This window comes from Apostichopus japonicus, chromosome 19 (assembly GCF_037975245.1).
Source record: "Apostichopus japonicus isolate 1M-3 chromosome 19, ASM3797524v1, whole genome shotgun sequence".
Lineage (NCBI taxonomy): Eukaryota > Metazoa > Echinodermata > Holothuroidea > Aspidochirotida > Stichopodidae > Apostichopus > Apostichopus japonicus.
In genome coordinates, this window is record NC_092579.1 from 26,606,445 (window position 1) to 26,628,849 (window position 22,405).

At 37.9% G+C, this 22,405-nt stretch overlaps 1 protein-coding gene across 7 annotated transcripts; it reads right to left on the reverse strand.

Moving 5' to 3' along the window:
* Window positions 1–2,369: 2,369 nt before the first annotated feature.
* On the reverse strand, window positions 2,370–22,382 carry LOC139960444 (BRISC complex subunit Abraxas 2-like). Of its 7 annotated transcripts, none has more exons than XM_071958805.1 (8): window positions 21,345–22,381; window positions 20,135–20,385; window positions 19,514–19,618; window positions 18,775–18,849; window positions 9,757–9,859; window positions 8,056–8,140; window positions 6,829–6,949; window positions 2,370–3,007 (listed from the first exon to the last, which is right to left on the reverse strand). In XM_071958805.1, the coding sequence occupies exons 3-8, from the start codon at window positions 19,545–19,547 to the stop codon at window positions 2,814–2,816; spliced, it is 612 nt and encodes a 203-aa protein (XP_071814906.1). In that variant the 5' UTR covers window positions 19,548–19,618; window positions 20,135–20,385; window positions 21,345–22,381; the 3' UTR covers window positions 2,370–2,813. The 7 variants fall into 7 exon arrangements, with proteins under 7 accessions (XP_071814906.1, XP_071814903.1, XP_071814904.1 ...); XM_071958803.1 differs by lacking the exon at window positions 19,514–19,618 and adding an exon at window positions 18,063–18,107 and having other exon boundaries at window positions 2,371–3,007; window positions 9,757–9,875; window positions 21,345–22,377; XM_071958802.1 differs by lacking the exons at window positions 19,514–19,618; window positions 20,135–20,385 and adding an exon at window positions 18,063–18,107 and having other exon boundaries at window positions 9,757–9,875; window positions 21,345–22,382.
* Window positions 22,383–22,405: the final 23 nt, after the last annotated feature.

Sequence of the window (22,405 nt, forward strand, 5' to 3'; positions counted from 1 at the left end):
ACTAAAAAATGTAGAATTTATATTCCAAAATGTTTCAATACCCAGAGAGAACAGTCTTCATGTGAAATAAAGACATACAGATGCTCTATGTATGAGCACATGGACATATTCTTTGATCAATTTGAGCAAGAAAAGCAGCTCTGCCACCTTTTAATAATTAATGAGTTACATTACCTTGTTTTTTTTCTCACTATTTCAGTTTCAAGTTCAGTACACACTGAAAGTTTCGATTCTCTATCTGCGGCCTTCAGTTTAGGTAAGATCTTGGGATTTTCATCCCTACATATCGCTGGATATTGCTGGAAATCCATACAGTACAGTGCTTTTGGTATTTCTTGGGATTTTTCGGGCCTGATCTTGGGAAATTGCAAAATCGGGAGTGGTCACACTCCATTTAGGTCAGTGCACGGCCTCTAGACGTCACTAATACACAGCCCGATCACTAGACTCGTTATCGATGAAGTGGTGTGTTGCCGGATTTTGTCAAGGTTTTGGTACAACGGGTGAAGGTTATTAATTAAGTTTTGTAACTCATCGGGAAGCGATAAGAGGGGTGGGCGTAGGGGTTGTGGGGGGGGGGGCGTGGGGCGTTTTCATTCAGATTGGAACAATCTCAGGAAGTGATAGGTGCGTTCGCCTGCCCCCCCTCCCCCATGCACTACATGATATTCACAGGAGATGTGCTCAATTCTCCAATCACATGCGTAATTTATTTTTAGATTCATTGTATGAGTTACGGTACTAGGTTTAGGGTAAAAATTAGCATTCAGGTCGGAGTATAACATTTTATCTCTGGATGGCAGTGTTGCATCGAAGGGCATATGTCTAGTGCAGTTCGCATATAGATCCTGGTCTAATACCGAAATGCATGATGTTTCCGATGACTCGGTCGAGTTCGAGACCAGCCACAGTTGGTTTCATAGCACAATTGTACAATTGTTTATATATATATATATATATATATATATATATATATATATATATATATACACTAGTGAGAGAGGAAATATGAAAATGTTAAAATGGAGTTGTCGGTGTAAGGGGTAGGGTGAGGCGCACGCCCCCTTCTGAAATCATGGATCCGTCACTGGCTACCCAATGTATATAATAGGGATCAGCTCTGTAATTATGTCACTGTTCCTTTTTTCTCTTCCTGGTTGCTTGCCGTGTTTTCTACTCCCTCCTTCTCTCCTTTTCCTCTATTTCTTCTTTTTCTTGTCCCTTCCTTCCTCATCTTCTTTCCCCTCTCTTTCCCTTTTTTCTTCTCTCTTGTTTTTCTCTCCTCTTTTTCTTACCCGGGAGGCACGTGCCCCCAATGCCCCTGGATACGCGCCTGATCAAGGTGACCTTTGACCTCTTCATAGAACATTCAGTTCTTGTACATTTCTGAGCATGAGGATAATCGCAGCTTTGATTTTGAAGCTATGTCGACAAGGATTTCAGACTTTTGGCAGCTGACTCCAATTTACATTTGACCTCTTAACAGAACTGCTCAAAGTGTAATGCTCAGTGAGGGGACCTACCACCTAATTATGACATTTTACCGATGCTACAGATGTTAACTAAACTCGACTACAAGGTTTTTGTATTTTGGCCGCTGATGACCTCAATTGACCTTTGACTCCGCTCAATAACTGGAGCAGCCAAAGAATTCAGTGCCGTAAATTTACATCCTAATTTTCCTGAAATTCATGCAAGATATGCTTGGTGAGTCATCCAGTTTACAAGTTGGAACATCACATATACATACGTTTACCTGCATACATACACACCTACATTCCCTTTTGCATTTTGGCAAGGAATCAATCAAAGATTCCTGGCATAGGATACTTATTAATTCCTCTCTTCTGGATTTACAGACTCTTTATGCATTAGATTATCTTTTAGCATCATCACATGACCATCCTTAACGAAAAACCTTTCATAATTTCCATCTGAAAATCTGAGAAAATTTTCAACATGATACCCTTGAGAAGAGCACTTTTGAGAACATGCAAGAGATAAAAAAAACCCGGTATTTTTAGGTGCAGGGCAGAGATGGTCTTATGGTATTGCAGAAGTATTCAAGACTATGCATGAAATAAAGATAGATTTCCCCAGAAAAATTTTTTGCCAAACTGTTCCTTAAAATTTAGGAAAGCAGTTTTTCAAGTGTTTTAAGTACAGCTTTCATAACAGTGTTCTCCATTTTATCTCTTGCTATTTCAAGGAAAAAAAAACTGCATATCTTAGTGCTTCAATATTTACACACATGGTGATACAAAAAAAAGAAGTAGAAAAGCTTACATATATATATATATATATATATATATATATATATATATATATATATATATATATATATATTATATATATTATATATATATATATATATATATATATATATATATATATATATATATATATATGTATATATAGATAGGGAGTACTCTATTCGATTAAGCCCAAAAGGGTTTCTTAGTTGACTTCCTTTCACATTTTTTACTTATTTGTACTTATATTGTCTTGTTCACCTTGTAATACTATGTGATGAAACAAATAATAATAATAAATATATCTTTTAAGAAGCTGCAACATCAGTGGCTCAAAAAGTTTGTGATCCTGAAATGGATCGAATCACTTTCCGATTCTTCTTCAACTTTAGTCCTATTTCTAATCCCTTTGGAGGAAACTTCAATCGGCTTGTCTCTTTGGATTGATGAAGCGTTCGGCGAATCGCTACCAGAATTGGAACAAACTTTTCTGTCTTCTTCTGCCTTCAGGAGGTTATCGTCTTGTAAGCCTTTCCTGATCTGGTAAGAGTCAGACCGTACTTAACTCGGGGGTGAGATGGAGGCTTTTATGTCCATAATGAGACTAGAGAAGGGATCTGAATCGGCTACAGGGGTTTGGGATTCCAATTTATTGTCTCTGTCTGATGTTTCGTCATCTTCCCAAGTCTCTTCCAAATTTAAGTCTTCTGGAGGTCTCTCGGGGAGCTGTTCCATGGTGGACACCATAGGTGGTTCTGTCCATAAAAGAGTATGAAAGAAAATTACTAGATAGGAATACACAAGCCATGTAGACGAAAGTACCATACTCTGCATAAAGTGTAGATCATGCATGTTACATTTGAAGACTCAAATGAGTCAACGATGGCCAATAATTTTAAGGGCGAAAACGGATTGCTTTGGGTGATGGGAGGGGGTGGGGGATTTCTTGGTGGGAGGGGGTCAGAGCCACAGACAGAGATGTAAGAACATTACATGATTTCCCTAACTTATGTAATGTCAGAAAAGTCAATTTTTTTTTTTCATTTATAACCCATCTACTAGTAAAATGTCTAGTATTGTTGTATCAACTACAGTAGTTGCAGAATATTATTATAAAATGTAAAAAAAAAAGGTGTTAAACAAAAAGTTTTTGATTGTTTTTGTTCTAGGAAAAAAGGAAGGAGCTTGTTATCCTTACAATATTCACCCCAAAAAAAAAACTTTACACTAAATCTGAGGACGAAGTAAATAAACTTGATGTATTCTTTATGTCACAGCAGATACTAGTCCCTATTGTATTGCCTTATGTATCACTTGAGTGACTCTGAATGGCAAAAGCTAGATTGAACCTGCCTTGAAGGTAGTAGCTTTATCCCTTTGTGTCCTGCATATATTTGTCTTGTTTGTGTCTTGTTTTGTGTTATGTATTGTTTTGAGCAGTACATGGTATGCATTCATTTCAGAGTTGGAGAATATTCCTCACTTGACTCCCATGGTTTGAAAGGTACAGTTGTACCAGAGTGGCTGTGTCCTCTGTGGGCGTGGTGTGTGGTTATTATTGCTGTTGTGGTAAGACCCTGTGAGGGCACTAAGTTGTATTCAGGCTTGTTGAGATGCTTGAAGCTTAGCCTGCGAGGCCAACATTTTATACGCAAAAATGCATATGTTATTTATTGTCACCACCTGAGTTAATTTGACCAGTAACCGGTTCTGTATGGATGTATGGTGGCCGCGCCAGTCTGTACCTGGAGAGCTGGAGCAAGTCAAAGCCCAGTGAAGTAAGTCACATTATTTATCCTTGCTAAAAACATGTGGAGACTGGTGTTTCAAGGTATTAGAATGTGTTTATTCTATTCATTGCTTATTGAAGAGTCCCTGTTATTGTGGGGGTTCGTATCCTGACCTAGGTAACTTTGGCTCTAGCCTAGGGGATATGTCAATAATACTTAGTAATATGTGTTACAAGATAATGCAATCAGGGATCACTTTAGAGAGGAGAATTGTGTCTTGGGGTATGGCATGATATTTTAGATACAGAGATTATGTTCTAGAATAATCCTGGCCATTGAAGCTGCCCTAAGGGTAGAGATAGTATGTACATAGTAAGTGTTGTATTGGAGCAGTTAGTGGGGGCATTATAGAATTGGGAGCCTTGTGATTATTTAGGACTTGGTGGTGGGTTTATGTTATTATTCATGTTATTAGGTGTTATGCGTTTTCAATATCCCAAAGGGAAATTCACATCTGCAGGAAGATTCACTGTGGTTAGGGTTCGTATTACAAATTCCCTCGGGATAATTCCAGAGCATGTATAGACAAAATCCTAGTTAACGTATTTTGTACCCTGCAGTTCTTGACCATCATCAGTGGAGCAAGAGAGACAAGGGGCGCTGGCCTAAAGAGAAAGTGGCCCAAAAGACGGGAGTTGGTGAAACAGTGACCTGAAGCTTACCGAACTTTTGGATTGAAATTGTCATTTGAACTTTAAGTATCAGAAGATGTGAAAAGAGATCAAGTTTCTTAATTTCTAGAATTTCCTAATGTTATAATTCAATCATTCCCTAATTTGTGATTTATGTGAAGGGTGTGATTTACGTGAAGGGCCCGGTGTTTCAGTCGGTAATTGTATCACTATATTTTTCTGTTCTATACACCCACATGTCCGAGTTCTAAATGAACGGGTGTTTCAGTTGGTAATTGTATCACTATATTTTTCTGTTCTACTGTATGCACCCACTTGTCCGTGTTCTTTATGAACGGGTGTTTCAGTTGGTAATTGTATCACTATATTTTTCTGTTCTACTGTATGCACCCACTCGTCCAAGTTCTTTATGAACGGGTGTTTCAGTTGGTAATTGTATCACTATATTTTTCTGTTCTATACACCCACTTGTCCGAGTTCTATATGAACGGGTGTTTCAGTTGGTAATTGTATCACTATATTTTTCTGTTCTGCTGTATACACCCAGTGGCGTAGGAAGGTACTTTTGAGAGGGGGGGCTGAAGACTGATGGCCGGCCTGGGGAGGGGTCTAAGGGGAGGGGGTGTCCCCCTCCCCTTTGGATTTTTTTGCATTTTCAGGTGGCCTCAGATGCAATTTGGTGCAATATAGCACACTTCAACACCCACTCCATTTTGTAAACTTAATTTTGTATTTTCCCCTGGCCTTAGATGCAATTTGGTGCTCCAAATGAGATTTTTTTTCTCATTTGGAAATGAAAAAGGGGTTTTCTGACTTGCGATCCGGGGGGGCGGAATGATACTTCCGCCCCTCCACATTTTTCACTGGGGGGCTGGCGCCCCCCCAGCCCCCCCCGTTCCTACGCCCTTGTATACACCCACTTGTCCGTGTTCTTTATGAACGGGTGTTTCAGTTGGTAATTGTATCACTATATTTTTCTGTTCTACTGTATGCAACCACTCGTCCGAGTTCTTTATGAACGGGTGTTTCAGTTGGTAATTGTATCACTATATTTTTCTGTTCTACTGTATGCACCCACTCGTCCGAGTTCTTTATGAACGGGTGTTTTAGTTGGTAATTGTATCACTATATTTTTCTGTTCTATACACCCACTTGTCCGAGTTCTATATGAACGGGTGTTTCAGTCGGTTATAACTATATTTTTCTGTTTTATACACCCACATGTCCCAGTTCTTTATGGAGTCAAGTACCTAGCTGTTATCCTCGCCTTAATTAACAAAGTTAGCACTATTCCCGTGTTGGTCAGGGGAACAGTGACACTTTATTCGTTCGGAAAATTCCACTCTCCTCAACTCTGTTGTACTCCATCGCCTTCGGTAAGACTGAATATTACTAAGTGATATTCCATCACGGTTAGGGATACTTCTTTCCGGGGGTGGGGTGGGGTGGGGATGGCGGGGACAAAAAATTTAAAAACTGCACTCATTCAATACAAACAAAAGAGCAATTTGCTTTGCTTGAATACTTATTCAGTTCTAGGAAAAAGGGAACGAGCTTGTTATCCTTACAATATTCACCAAAAAAAAAACTTTACACTAAATCTGAGGACGAAGGAAATAAACTTGATGTATTCTTTAAAATTCCACTCTCCTCAACTCTGTTGTACTCCATCGCCTTCGGTAAGACTGAATATTACTAAGTGATATTCCATCATGGTTAGGGATACTTCTTTCGGGGGGTGGGATGGGGATGGCGGGGACAAAAAATTTAACAACTGCACTCATTCAATACAAAAACTTGGTATCAATTCCATATAAGTTAGGTAACATCTTCGCTTGCGAACTACCATAAATAGAACATTTTAACCAAATTTCAACGTCCCTGATTTATGCTTGACACTCCTGCTAAACGCTTTCTGGTTTATTTAGCAGCGAAGTAAATCTTTCTACACAAGACAGACTCATCGGTTTAAGTTTTGAAATTCATTCCAACTTTCTTCGCACATGACCATATCTGTGACCCGCTCGCAAACAATAGTCCTACAACCCATTGTCTCCAGCATACTGCTACCAATAATTTTATACAATGCGAGCATCATATCCATCTTGTACTCTCAATGTACCAAACCCAAAAGGAAGAAACTTGAAAATGTACCTGGCTCTTCCTCCTTCTGTACGGCTTTATGAAATTGAATGACCCTTTGATCTAGCATCTTGATCTCTGCTACCAGTCTCTTCACGGAATCCTCTGACTTTACTACGCTGTCCTTCAACATCTAAGCAGAAAAATGGATTAATAATCAATCATGCAAATATGGGTTATTATACAACACCTAATTTTATTCTGGTCATTTGATTGGTCAATTGCTCGTTGATTGCATGCAAAATCCGCTCTATTCCACTCTATGAAATAGGACCATGAGTTATACTTTTTTGGTAGTACTTTTTTCAATGGTTAGAAAGCAGAGAAACATGTCTGTTCAAAACAATCTGTTGCATGAGTGCATTTTACCCATATTAATATAATATGTCGTATAAAACAAATAATGAATGGTTTCCATTCGTGCAATAGTGCAAATATTTCATTCGTTGAAAGATGTAATTATTCAACTCGGCTGCGCCTCGTTGAATGGAACATTCCATCTTTCAACTCATGAAATATTTGCACTATTGCACTCATAACCATTCATTATATGTATAATATTATATGGAATGAGAGTGGTTAATAAAATAACCATTCAATATTTGTATAATAATCAATCACGCAAAGATGGATTAATAATCAATCATGCAAATATGGATTAATAATCAATCAAGCAAAGATGGATTAGTAATCAATCACGCAAAGATGCATTAAAAATCATCATTGCTTACAGATTTCTCTTTTGTTATACGACCCACAGGGGAAATGAATTCCACCCCACCAAGGTAGGGAATATTTTCACTTTCATTAAATGACGTGTTAACTTTTTCCCCATAAGGTCTGTTCATACCACCGTCTCTTATGCTATTGTCGCGTTACCAGAGCAGACGTCACTTACTCTCTTCGTTGGGATCTGGGTAGGAGTTGAAATTTAAGCCCCAATGAATGAGTTGGAGCTTGCGGATTAAACACCAAATGTTTCATCACCTACAGCAGTGGGTAGTTTCACTCAGCATTCTTATTAAACAAGAAATGTAGTGTAAGCAATGAAACTTGAAATCTTCAACATGTTACATGATGTTGCATGTTAGTCGCAATTTAACCTTGCATCTGATGATATTAAACACTAACATGTTAGGACAGCCCTTGAACAAAGCAATTAAACTTACATTAAACTAATGAAACTATACTCAAATTGACAGTTGAATGATCCATTAATTAATAGTTTTGTCATCTCACCTTCATTCTGTCATGGATTGCTTCATTAGTCATCTTAACTCTTTGCATACCTTGAAGGTAGCCATCTTTATCAATCATATCTTTCCTGAAACTTGCCTAATAAACTTCCTTGTTATGGGATCTTAGCATCTATTACGATTAAAACATAATTACAAGATGGCAATCTATGGTACTCATCTCTTCTATGATGGAATGGATCTACAATGAACTTTGACCTTGACCCTTAACAACTGCATAAGTTCTTATTTAAAATTTGTCCCATTATAGTCTACATATTTTGTGGTTTAATGACTTTTTCCAACATACTGACAAGCAGAAAATGGCTACACTTTCTGGGTATTTGACCTTCCACCTATGACATTTAGACAATCACCAAAGAATCAAGTTTACAGTACATGGTCAGGCACCTACCCACCAAGTTTGAACCATGATCGGACTACCAGTTTAGGACACACTCTTTTGCACAATTTAGACCAATTTTAACTTTAACTCAATTGACCTGTTAACTACAAGCCTATACAGCTAAATCTGTCTTGTTTTAAACTTTGTCTCTTTATTCTCTACATATAATGTGGTTTAATGCCTTTGTCTAACAAGTTGGCATGCAGAAAATGGCTAAAAACCAATTTTTAGATTTCTTGACCTTCGACCTCTTTGACGTCATCAATCACAACATGGTCAGGCACCCACCCACCAAGCTTGAACTTGACAGGACTTGGGGTCTAGGAGGAGTTTGCGACATACTTAATTTTGCTCACTCACTCATGCACACAGACACACTCACACACACTTACTCACTCACATTTTTGAGGTGGGGTGAAGTACAATATCTCATCTCCCTCTTCATTACATGAAGGGAGATGAGATCAAAACAAACTCAACACAAAGTCACAAGCAGTTCTGCTTTACAGCAAGAAATAACGGAAGCGTAGAAGGGACATGGTGATGAAAGAGAAACAAACTCGTCAAAATGACAAAATTCAAAAAAATGATGTTTTGCCGAGTTTAACAATTGTCAAAACGACAAAATTATTAAATTTGCCGAGATACAACAAGTCGTCAAAATGACAAAATTCTGAAAATTTACGTTTTGCCGAGATACAACAAGTCGTCAAAATGACAAATTTCTGAAAATTTACGTTTTGCCGAGATACAACAAGTCGTCAAAATAACAAAATTCTGAAAATTGACGTTTTGCCGAGATATAGCAAGTCGTCAAAATGACAAAATTCTGAAAATTGACGTTTTGCTGAGATAAAACAAGTCGTCAAAATGACAAAATTCTGAAAATTGACGTTTTGCCGAGATACAACAAGTCGTCAAAATGACAAAATTTTGAAAATTGACGTTTTGCCGAGATACGACAAGTCGTCAAAATGAAAAAAATCTGAATTTTAACGTTTAGCTGAAATATAACAAGTCGTCAAAATGAAAAAAATCTGAAAATTGACGTTTTGTTGAGATACGACAACTCGTCAAAATTAGAAAAATCTGAAAATTGACGTTTTGCCGAGATACAAATTTTCAAAACGACAACTTTCAGATTATCCAATAACTTGTCTCAATAAAGTACATTGCATTTACTTTTCCCAGTCAGTTTCTTATTTTGAATTGTTTTACAAAAGAATAAAACATAGATAATATGTTGCCAGCTGACAAAACCTTGCTTCAAATAAAACATGTTTAGAGAGTGAAACTTACTTATGACTGGTTAAAATGTCCCTGTAACTATCGCTACCACTGGACTCCGTGTTCAGAGAGGAGCCATGCTTGTACTCGGACTGAGCCGTATCTCCTAAATTTTCTATAGGGAGAATAAACTGCAGCGGAAGATGAAAGAAAAGAGAACCAACAATGTACAGTAGACAGACAGAGGGTGAAAGAAGAAAAAACAAAACACACTCAATGAATGTAAGAAGCAGGTCGATGGCAAATACCTCTTGCAGTAATGAGCTCAAAAATCATCCATCACCGATAGCAACAACTGCGGTATGCCTTTTAACCCTTTCAATGCCTTAGGTGCCCTCTTGATCATCCTACAACTAAGTCATGGCTCTAAGACTGTCCAAAACTCCAGCGAAATTTGCGCCAAGAGCCAGTAAATATTGAGCAGCTGCGGCAAATGTTAAGGTTTTGATGTACAGTTTTAAAAAACCACTGTAAGAAAAGTTGCTCTTAAAATTCTGTCAATTCTACATGTTTTTTCTCACTCTGGAAACCATGCCACTTGGTGCCTTTTCACAAGTGTATGTAAATAGCCTTATTTTCCAAGTAATACTACAAAGTTGCAGTAGTGCCCCTGCTATCTCAATGAAAATCAAAGACAATTTCTAATTCTTTCCCTCGAAATAGTGGCTGTGCCCCTCCGGATTCTTAATGAGAGTACATTAATAAACTGGGTACTTAGGTAAAAACTACAATTGCTGATTTAAGGCACCAAACTGCATTAAATAAAAACTTTCAATATATAATATATATAATCTATGCATCCTACCCTGTTGGTTTCTGTTACAGCGTATTGTTGCTCCATTTACTGATACTGTTTATATAATAAACTACTTATTATCAACTTTTGTTTTCCAAAATATTCTATTTTGATTATTCACGTGTGCAATTAATCCACTGTAATGTTCAACTACAGTAGTAGCAGAGTGGTCTAACAGTTGAATGTTAAATGGATTCCAGAGGGGTGAGAAAGGTAGGGATTTGGGCCAGGTACAGTGACAGGACTCACAGGAGTAAGGATAGGGGAGTACAACAATTACAGCCCATCATATATGGAGGGACTACGCCTACCTGCGGAAAGATATATGATCCTTGTCCAGACGAAGAACAGATTTATCCTCTAAACTTGACAACTTAGGGAAAAGGGCAGTAGAAAATTTGAAAGAGCTATTTGCATTAGAAATTACAGGAATGTCTATGAAAACCTCCAAAATTCTGGAAGGATACAAAAGCTCCTGAAACCCTACTTCTCTTGTCCCTTGCATCATTGTCCCTGCACCCCACCCCCCCCCCCCCCTCCGCCCTTTCACTGCAAATCGCATGGACACATGCAATAAAATGCTGCTATTTCTGCCACGTATACAGTAGCCGGATAGATTTATAACAACCGAGACAAAACATCGAGTTATGAAAAAAAAACACCACCTTGTTGTTCTACTCCACCTTTTGACCTTTTGACATTAAGTCAAATTCCCATATTGACATTAAAAAAAGATGCCTCCCAATAATACAGTTGGTGTGATTGCCATCAGAAATGTTTGAAAGGATAAATTCTAATCAATATGGGGAGTTTTCAAGCCACAGCAGCGCAAAGTTTTGGTATTTTGGGGTCTAATCATTAAGTGTATTAAAACCATAAATTACCAGCGTTTGTGAAAAGTACACTGTTGAGTCGGAAAATAAATGTGAGCAACCATTTCTTGTGAGATATGACTTGTCAAGTGTACCCAAAAAATATCAGTTTTTGTTTTACTCATTAAGTAAGATAAAGAAAGGGCTAAGTATTATTTTTTCCAAGTTCGGGTTTAAAGTTCACTTTGACGTCTGCATGACTAGCAATACATATTTCAATGTTCAATTTGGAATATTTTACTAACATTCACAGCATATCAGCACACGCAGTCCAAAAGTTAACACATTAACGTCTTCATGAAAGCCATACGGTTCTGACACAACCAAACTTTTGCCGCGTGCTCTAGCTTGCGTGCCTTGCATACCTCATTAATATGGACGTTTCTTGTTTGGTTATTCATCAAAGTCAGTCAGGCGCGTAGCCAGGAATTTGCCAAGGGAGGGGCGAAACTGTAGATTCGGCATTGCAAACTATCTAAGCGGAGCGCCACCATGGTTGGCGCGAAGCGTACAAGAAAATTTTGGCTGTAAATGCCTCCCAGATCGCTGGCAATGGCACTTCCCAGGCCTTGTAAGTTGCATTTTAGCATTTTCTCTTTTGAAAATACTACCGATATCATAAAAACATTAAAAAAAAAAATTAAAAATATGCTCAAGGGGGGGGCGGCTGCCCCCTTCGCCCCCCCCCTTGGCTACGCGCCTGAAGTCAGTCAACCATAGAGATGCAGCGGTCGAAGATTTGACTGATGGACCACAAAAAGACCAAAAAAAAGGAGGACCACAGTAGCATATACTACTACTAGTGGCATGTACTTCTACTAATTTGAAGTGTACTAATTTGACATGTACTACTACTAAATTGTCATGTACTACTACTTATTTGACATGTACTTCTACTACTACTAATTTGACATGTACTACTACTAAATTGTCATGCACTACTACTAAATTGTCATGTACTACTACTTATTTGACATGTACTTCTACTACTACTAATTTGACATGTACTACTACTAAATTGTCATGTACTACTACTAATTTGTCATGTACTACTACTTATTTGACATGTACTACTACTACTACTAATTTGTCATGTACTACTACTTATTTGACATGTACTACTACTACTACTAATTTTTCATGTACTACTACTTATTTGACAGGTACTACTACTTATTTGACATGTACTACTACTAATTTGACAGGTACTACTACTAAATTGTCATGTACTACTACTTATTTGACATGTACTTCTACTACTACTAATTTGACATGTACTACTACTAAATTGTCATGCACTACTACTAAATTGTCATGTACTACTACTTATTTGACATGTACTTCTACTACTACTAATTTGACATGTACTACTACTAATTTGTCATGTACTACTACTTATTTGACATGTACTACTACTACTACTAATTTGTCATGTACTACTACTTATTTGACAGGTACTACTACTTATTTGACATGTACTACTACTAATTTGACAGGTACTACTACTAATTTGACAGGTACTACTACTAATTTGTCATGTACTACTACTTATTTGACATGTACTACTACTACTACTAATTTGTCATGTACTACTACTTATTTGACAGGTACTACTACTACTACTAATTTGTCATGTACTACTACTTATTTGACAGGTACTACTACTAATTTGACAGGTACTACTACTAAATTGTCATGTACTACTACTTATTTGACATGTACTTCTACTACTACTAATTTGACATGTACTACTACTAAATTGTCATGCACTACTACTAAATTGTCATGTACTACTACTTATTTGACATGTACTTCTACTACTACTAATTTGACAGGTACTACTACTAATTTGGCATGTACTACTACTTATTTGACAGGTACTACTACTTATTTGACATGTACTACTACTAATTTGACAGGTACTACTACTAATTTGACAGGTACTACTACTAATTTGTCATGTACTACTACTTATTTGACATGTACTACTACTACTACTAATTTGTCATGTACTACTACTTATTTGACAGGTACTACTACTACTACTAATTTGTCATGTACTACTACTTATTTGACATGTACTACTACTACTACTAATTTGTCATGTACTACTACTTATTTGACAGGTACTACTACTAATTTGACAGGTACTACTACTAAATTGTCATGTACTACTACTTATTTGACATGTACTTCTACTACTACTAATTTGACATGTACTACTACTAAATTGTCATGCACTACTACTAAATTGTCATGTACTACTACTTATTTGACATGTACTTCTACTACTACTAATTTGACATGTACTACTACTAATTTGTCATGTACTACTACTTATTTGACATGTACTACTACTACTACTAATTTGTCATGTACTACTACTTATTTGACAGGTACTACTACTTATTTGACATGTACTACTACTAATTTGACAGGTACTACTACTAATTTGACAGGTACTACTACTAATTTGGCATGTACTACTACTTATTTGACAGGTACTACTACTTATTTGACATGTACTACTACTTATTTGACATGTACTACTACTTATTTGACAGGTACTACTACTAATTTGACAGGTACTACTACTAATTTGGCATGTACTACTACTTATTTGACAGGTACTACTACTTATTTGACATGTACTACTACTAATTTGACAGGTACTACTACTAATTTGTCATGTACTACTACTAAATTGTCATGTACTACTACTTATTTGACAGGTACTACTACTTATTTGACATGTACTACTACTTATTTGACATGTACTACTACTAATTTGACAGGTACTACTACTAATTTGGCATGTACTACTACTACTAATTTGACATGTACTAGTCCCACTACTAATTTGACATGTAGGCTACTACTACTACTACTACTAAATTCATGTGTGCAGACTTTCCAACATTGAGGAAAATATATGAGTGTGATCAACGGAAGTGGGGGAGGGGTCTAAGGGAGGGGGTGTCCCCCTCCCCTTTGGAAAATTGTTCATATTTTTGAATGCCTAGATGCATTCTTTTTCAGTTTCTCTGAGTATTTTTAAATTGAGAATTTCATCATCATATATATATTATTGAATCAACAAGCATGACAATTCTCAACAAAGACTTTTCTTGAATCGATGAAAGTAATCACTTGCTAACATAATTGAACATTGATATCGGAAATTGAAGCGCACTTCTCAATCTCTAGCACCAACACCTCTCCCACCCGGCGTTTTCCTCCACCACCACGGCAAATGGACTACTCTTATAAGTTTAAGTACTCAAAGTTGCTTTGTGTTGTAGAGATGTAGCCTTATTAGCATCTTTCAGGACGGTTTTTCGGAGATTGTTTGTGGATTGCGTGTGATAAAGTGCACATAGCGTGTGAGCGTGTGAAGGGCTAGAAATGCGTGTGTCACTAACCAAATGCGTGTGAGTTGGAATGTCTGTGTGTGCTACATCTAAATTGACACGTACTACTACTGATGTCAATACTATGGGGCGCCTTGCGTGACAAAACTATACGCCGAGTACATTGAATACTTCTCATATATATATATATATATATATGTGTATGTATGTATGTATGTATGCGTGTATGTACGTGTGTATGTATGCGTGTATGTGTGTATGTATGCGTGTGTGTATGTATGTATGTATGTATGTATGCGTGTATGTATGTATGTATGCGCGTGTATGTATGTGTGTATGTATGTATGTATGTATGTATGTATGTATGCGTGTTTGAGTGGGTGTATATATGCAGGGTGACTGTAATCTCTGCGTGCAGGCTGCAGGCTTTCTTCGTTCATCCCTAGTGTATGTTGATTGCTCGTGCAGAAATGCTATGAACCGTGATTGTGCAGTTCGTAATGCACGCGATGCTATAGAAAAGCACTTTGAATTGTGTATTGCACACTATTTACGTAGGTTGAATGAATATTTTGAAGGAACATTTATTAATGTTCTTAATACTGATGACCTGTTAAGTACGACATTATACAGTCAAAGCAAGGCAACCTACTTTCGTCATTGATATAAAAGATGCACATGCATGCTTGTATGATATAAAGCGGTTTCAGTATGTAGGCCCTACCATAAAGATACCACTGATGTCATGTGAAGCGAATGCTGTGTCCATCTATTAAACGCAGAGCGATCTCTTGTGATTTAAAATATCGATCAAAGTACACTTTAAGATATCATTGTAAAACTTTTTAAGAAACTGTGAAACCAAATACGGCATTATTATTTCTGGAAAAGAGAATCGCTGATGAATTGAACATTAACCTATTACCCATCGAACCAATTTGGAATTTGAGTCTTCAAGCTAATGACATTTTATTTGACATAGCATCGGTATAGGATAACGGTCATATTGGAAGCACTTGATAGCTTCTAAAGTAGGTCGCGTGGTAGGCCATAGGATAAAAGTAAATACCATGATAAATCTAATTAAGGAAGCCAATTTGGTTTATATAGGACAATTAACTCTATGGCTTTGCTCTAAAGGCATATGATCGCTTGCTTTATAAATCTCGGTCAGCTATAACGTCAAGTTTAAATTCCGATATTAATGCAGCCGTGTCATCGTCTCTTGAAAAGCATGGAAAGTTGAAACTATATGGACCAGCAACACCAAATTGCAGGGAAGAAGGACAGAGGTAGAGGGTGCATGGTGCCGTGGAAGTTTGGTTGACCGTGTGATTGCTGGGGCGATTGCGACGGAGACTGACTAAATATATGTCGGTCTATATTGCGTTTAAGACTTTAATATGCAAATTAACATGCTCCATATTTAACAAGTGAGATGACATTTCACCCAGTTGGGGCAAATATGTCCATACTGTAGTGTTATAAGTCCCGCTCCAGAGCACTCGTATTGTCAGTACGAGCAGTATGAATATATCATGTTTCTATCAGATCAAGGTTGGGAACTGTTTGTATATACCAGTGCTTTGAGAGCATGATGTTGGGGTACAGTTGAGAGAGGTATTAGCATTAGGCAATTGTCCCAACTGGCTCCCAATCATTCACCATTGAAATTGAAACTGTTATATTCTTCTCGTATGCTACGGTTGCTACCTAATGTAACTAATAAGTATTCATTGATTGTCACTAATATGTATATTCACTATGTGATAATGAAAAGGTATGCAGCCTGAATAATCTGCGTATTAATTTACAGGCAATTGACACAAGGTCAAACTTTAATAGTTTGAATTAAGCCTGGGTAGTGTACCGCTTACATTACTCTGAGCTTGGTGGAATCATTCCACTCATACTTCTGTGCTTTCGGTAAATTCTGGTTAAGAAAAGGTAATTGAAAGGGCTACGGGAGTTACCACTGGCACCTCCTGGGTGCATAGGTGTTAGGCCTATAGTGTTATTGCAATGGAAGAAGAAACTTACTGCATTGCTAACTTCTAGGTAAGAACCAACGCACGATAACGGACCGACGGACAATGAAAGACAGCTATCACTGTACGCCTATGGCAAGCCAAATGCTCAATAAATCGATAAACATGGATTTTTGGTCGAAAAACCATGTTTATCGACCGAAAAAAACATGTTTATCGACCGATAAACATGGTTTTTCACCGAAAAACCATGATTATCGGCAGATAAACATGGTTTTTCTGAGAAACATGGTTTATCAAATGATAAACAGGGATTTTCATTAGATATTCCAAGTTTTTTTGATAATCCATGTAAATTTCTTTCGAAAATCCATGTTTATAGGCGATAAACCATGTTTATTTGTCGAAAATCCATGTTTATCGGCGATAAACCATGTTTATCGACCGATAAGCTTAGTTAATCGGCAATAATTCATGTTGTTATTTTTGGCGACTGATGAAAATTTACCGGAACTACTTCCAAAACTCTACATGTTATTTATTTATTTGTTTGCCACAAAAGTACAAAGTGGAGGGAAGTCTTCCCTCCAAGTTATGTTGCATGATAAATCTTTGGTTCCAAAGCCGCATGTGGGCGAGCCGTACGCAAACTTCGTAAGGGCCTTGTCCTATCCATAATTAGGAACAACAAAATATGGCCCCTGTTACCGGTGTGAAACTGTTCATGGTGTGCTCAGGGTTGTATCTCCTGATAAATTCTGCATTTCAACGGTAGGTTTGCCTTTGCTTAGCCATTGGACTTTGTAAACCTTTATATTAAATGCAGTTAGGCTATTAGCTTCAAATATTGGGGGGGGGGGAACATTTGCTTAGGTGCCGGCGCGTAGCAACTTTCATCCCCAAAATTGTTCCCACGCTTCTTGGTATTTTGTATATATACATATATATACTGGTTGCTACAGCCCTATATTTTCCTTTTTTATCGGCAAACCAAATTTCATTTAACGGGTGCGATCCGTCTAGCTAATTCATTTCGAAAAGTCAAAACAACTTGTTTTTTGGTGATATTTAGAAACAAATTGTGACACGGTTAGACAGTTGCTTAGCCAGGAATTTGCCAAGGAAGGGGCCAAGCTTGTAGGCAAACCACCTAAGCATAGCACTACCATGAGTTGGTAATTTTTTAAGAAAACCAAAATAATCAATGCTGCTGAACATGAATACTTTATAGTAACTGCCTTGGAAATACTGCATAGTAATTCACCATATTGTGAAGTACAATATTTCTTACCAGATCTGAACCCTCATCACTCTCTACGTCCACAAGAGGGTGCTCCTACAGCAAAGAATGCAAAGAGATATTTATTGTTGAGCAATTTTATTTGTTGGCACAATTAAGGTGCTTATGTAACACCCCCCTGATGTCGGAGATTTACTGTGTTTCCCTGTGCACTTTGGATAGTCTGTTAATGTCCTTTGGTATACCTAACCAATATTGATGTTGTGAAATAACGATGTAGACAGGAAATGGTCGGCATCGGTCAAAATCTTTAAAACCTTGTCAACACATGGATTACTTTAGCAGCTGTAATATACTGCGTACATGTTGTTTCCACAACCTCAAAAACCATGGTGATTTCTTAAATCACATGATTAAAAGGAATTTTAACAAACAGCCTTCCTTTAGACATAAAGGTGTAAGAATCTTTCAGAGAGTGATTTAAAATTAGTGATTTTAATTGGTATAGCCAGGGATCCTGTCATTGAAAACACAATTCGAATTTAATACATTAAAAAACTTGGTTTAATCCTGTTATTGTCAACAACTCTTTCCATTAGTCCAAGGGGCTCAGTGGTGGCAGCTTATTTAAGAGCATCTCGAAAACTTGATTTTCCTGTACTGTATATATGAGCAGTGAATATTGAATTCCTTCATGGCAAGTAACAATAAATAAACAAAAAACATTACATAACAACCTATAGGTGCCAACTGCAATACTTACTCTTGGATGCGAATGTCTGCCAAATGCGCTTGAAGCTGCCCCATCTGAACTGACAATTGCTTGACTTGAATAGCCCTGTCAAAAAACATGCATGTTTTTCATTTAATGTTTTACAGTTTTGAACAGTTCACTTGACATAAATTTGCCTTCACATTGACCTAAAAAGTCAAACATGTAAATAAAGATGATCACAAATAACTCCCCTCTTGTCTCTCTTTCACAAAAATAATTCCCCTGAACCTAGCCTTAGAATTCCCGGGGCAAAGGGCAGCTGGGTGATTTGGTTCCAGTGCAACAAGTTCCTTTTGTCTGTTTAATTTAAAGCATTGGAACTCTCCCCTCAACTTAGGAAAGAGTTCGTATGCCTTGGTTTTAAATTGTTGGGTCGACATGTCTACTTGAATGGCCACTGGGATGCCTTCCCCATTCTCACACAAATGTGAAGGTGGGAACCCTGAAAGACAAGACATGTACAAAATGTATGGAACATATTCCAATAAAACTATGTACAGGAAATATGAAACTCAGGAATCAGTGAATAATTCCTCCATGCATATAGGAGCAATATCTAGAACCATTCTAGGAATGCACCCTCAGTCAGGGGCGTAGCCAGTATGTAGCACTGTAGGCCCGGGCCTACACTTTTTTTGACCCATAATTCAAATCCATAAGCTTGCTGGATGAGTTTAAGAGTCTAGACAGGAAAAACTATTGAAATGAACGGAAGAATATGGCTTACTTAGGGTGACTTGGCATGCCGTTTCATTCAACATTCTACCCGCCGAAAAAGACTAGGATCCAACTTTGTCAGAATGAACACTCGGGAAGGGCGGTTTCCGGCCATCTGGGGGGTTTGTAAAACCAAAAATTTTCTTGTACGCTCTGCGCCAAATGATGGTGACGCTCCGCTCAGATAGTCGTGCCTACAACTTTTGAAATCCTGGCTAGCCCCTGTCAGTAGGGGGTGATGCACTTACAATGCTATCGAAATGAATCCATTTTTTCAACCACCCAATTTGACCAGAAGTTCATGCATGTCACTATGTCAGATTTTTTACAGTCGCCTGAAACTACAAAATTAGAAGCTGCAGCACGAAATAAGATGTCTATAGCCTACTGTATGGGAAGTTACCCAAAATATTGGTCTACATATACTGCACGGTATATCTAACAGCAAGACTAGCAAATATAAAATTCATCACTTTTGAAAGTCAAAGGGGGTGACCTTTGCTTTATTATATATCCCACATACACTTGCAGACCAAGGTGCTACCCTTAGTGATCTTATCTTAAGCATACCAAAAAAAAAAATTTGTGAGAATACTGATAGGTCATCTCCCCCTATATGGTCTCAACTTACCATAGCCATCCCTCTTATGTGCTAACAAATGCTCCTGCCCAGTTTTAAAATTGGGAACAGGCGACCCAGCAGGCAAATGGTACCATTTATTGGTGACTACCCTCATCTTTGGTCCCCTCTTCTCTTTGATTGCTCGTCGTGAGGATCCAGCTGCACCACTGGAATTCCTAATTTTTTTTATATCTTCCAGCCCAGAGATGGCCCTCTGTATGCTTTGCTGGAAGTCCTCCAGGCTATCGATCTTCACTGTCCTATGGTTTAAAAGATACAGTAGGCTAGCACAGATTTGTAATATCACTCTATCCCTCTCAGTAAGAAGATCACTGTAGGTAGGCTTCTTTCTAGCCTTAAGTAGGCAGGTCCATCGCTTCGAGCCTTCAGTCGAAAGCAATGGTTCATCAATCCATAATGTCAGGAGTCCAACCCTATATCAGATCTACCCTTCCTACATCCCACTGTCCCAGACCCTCTTTTACGGTTTTACCTTGAACGGCCGGCCAGATCATCTCATAAGGATATTGCAAAACTTCTTTGTCTGGACATCGTATTCATGGTCTGCAAACTCTGCACTACTAAAGCAATAGTACAGGGGCGTCGGAAGCTATTTGGGATTGGTACGGCAGATCAGAGTGTGCATGGCCATCTATCATAATTATCGGGGGGACGTTTGGTAGGTCAAACTACGCTATGCGCCACTATGGTTGGCGCGTAGCGTAATGGAGAAAATTTTGAAAAAATGTCTCCCAGATTGCAGGAAATGGCACTTCCCGAGCTTGAAAACAAGACCCCTGCCACCCGACTAATCTTCTGAAACACATTTTGAAGTTTCATTTTGGTTCTTTATTTTATGCCATTTTTTTCTTAGTTCTACTTTTTTTTTCTTTTTCTTTTTTGCGCCGTGAATATTGGTCCGGCTACCGGCTCTGACGCCCCTGTAGTATTAGAAACTCTGAGCAGATTTATTGGTGAATTCGCCCTTATGAGGGCCTAACCCTTCAACCCTACTCTCCCAATAACGCTAAACATTACACGTTAGGGTCCGTATGGACCCTAATCTACTAAGCATGCATTTATATAAGCTATGCCTAGGCCTAAATTAAGTTATGTTAACTAGGCCTAGTAACATGAAAACTAAAAGCGTACACCGATTTAGAAAAAAACTCTTGCACTTGTTCACGCCAGGCTGACAATAATCGACATTTGAACTTACCGAGGGTTGAATAACCTCCATGATTATTGCTGAGGTTGCGGATTTCTGAAGTACTTAGCGGATTTAGCTTGTGTCGTGAGATCAGTGTCAGATCGATGACGGTGTACTAAGCCTGTGCGTTGCCGATTATTATTGCGCACTTGTCCAGGTGCGGATTGTGCGGGACCGTAGCTATGTTTTTACGCGATAAACATGGTTTATCGGTGATAAACATGGTTTATCGGCGATAAACATGGTTTACCGGCGAAAAACCATGTTTATCGCTCGAAAAAACATGTTTATCGCTTGAAAAACATGGATTATCGCAGATAAACATGGATTGCACAGATAAACCATGTTTATCGCTTGAAAAGGGTGTTACTAAAACCAAGGAGGTAAAAACAGACGAATGACAATTGCGTTACACAAAACGAATGACAATATGTTGTACACACTAAAAAATTGCGTTGACTAAAACGAATGACAGTAATGACAGCACAGACATTTGCCTCAACCGGATATCACAGTTCAGACTTCGTGGGTATCTAGATCTAGTAAAGTACGGACAAGATAAAAACACACCTTATAGTAAGCGAAATTGTAGAAAAAGTAAATTTAACGTCATTTTTCCGATATTAATTGTTAGAAACTAACAATACTATAATCTTGAAACGGCTTCAGTTATCTTTCTGTATAAATCTACAGAGGTAAAAAGCACAGCACTCAAGCGCATTCTCACACAAAAACTTTCCCTGTGGTTTCTATCCGTAAATTACACCAAAACCCTGCAACCACGTCAAATGCGATTTTCCTCAAATCATTTTTGCGCAGAAAACCAATAACCGCATTTACTCCACTCAGTTAATCATTCCATCTCTTCTCAATACTGTCCTTCGTTGTCATTCTATTTGTCATTTGCTGTCATTCGTTGTCATTCGCTGTCATTCGCAAATGATAATTAACCCTGTACAAAGTCAATTGTCATTCGCTGTCATTCGTTTTAGTTTGTCCCCTTGAAAACACACTTTGTGACCGATAAACCATGTTTTTCGACTGAAAAACCATGTTTATCGCCGAAAACC

Coding starts and splice junctions, on each gene's coding strand:
- LOC139960444 (XM_071958799.1), bottom strand. CDS start 20,240: ATGAGGGTAGTCACCAATAAATGGTACCATTTGCCTGCTGGGTCGCCT. Junction 8,141..9,756: donor GACATTTTAACCAGTCATAA/GTAAGTTTCACT, acceptor GGCAAGTTTCAG/GAAAGATATGATTGATAAAG. Junction 3,008..6,828: donor ACAGAAGGAGGAAGAGCCAG/GTACATTTTCAA, acceptor TTTTATGGACAG/AACCACCTATGGTGTCCACC.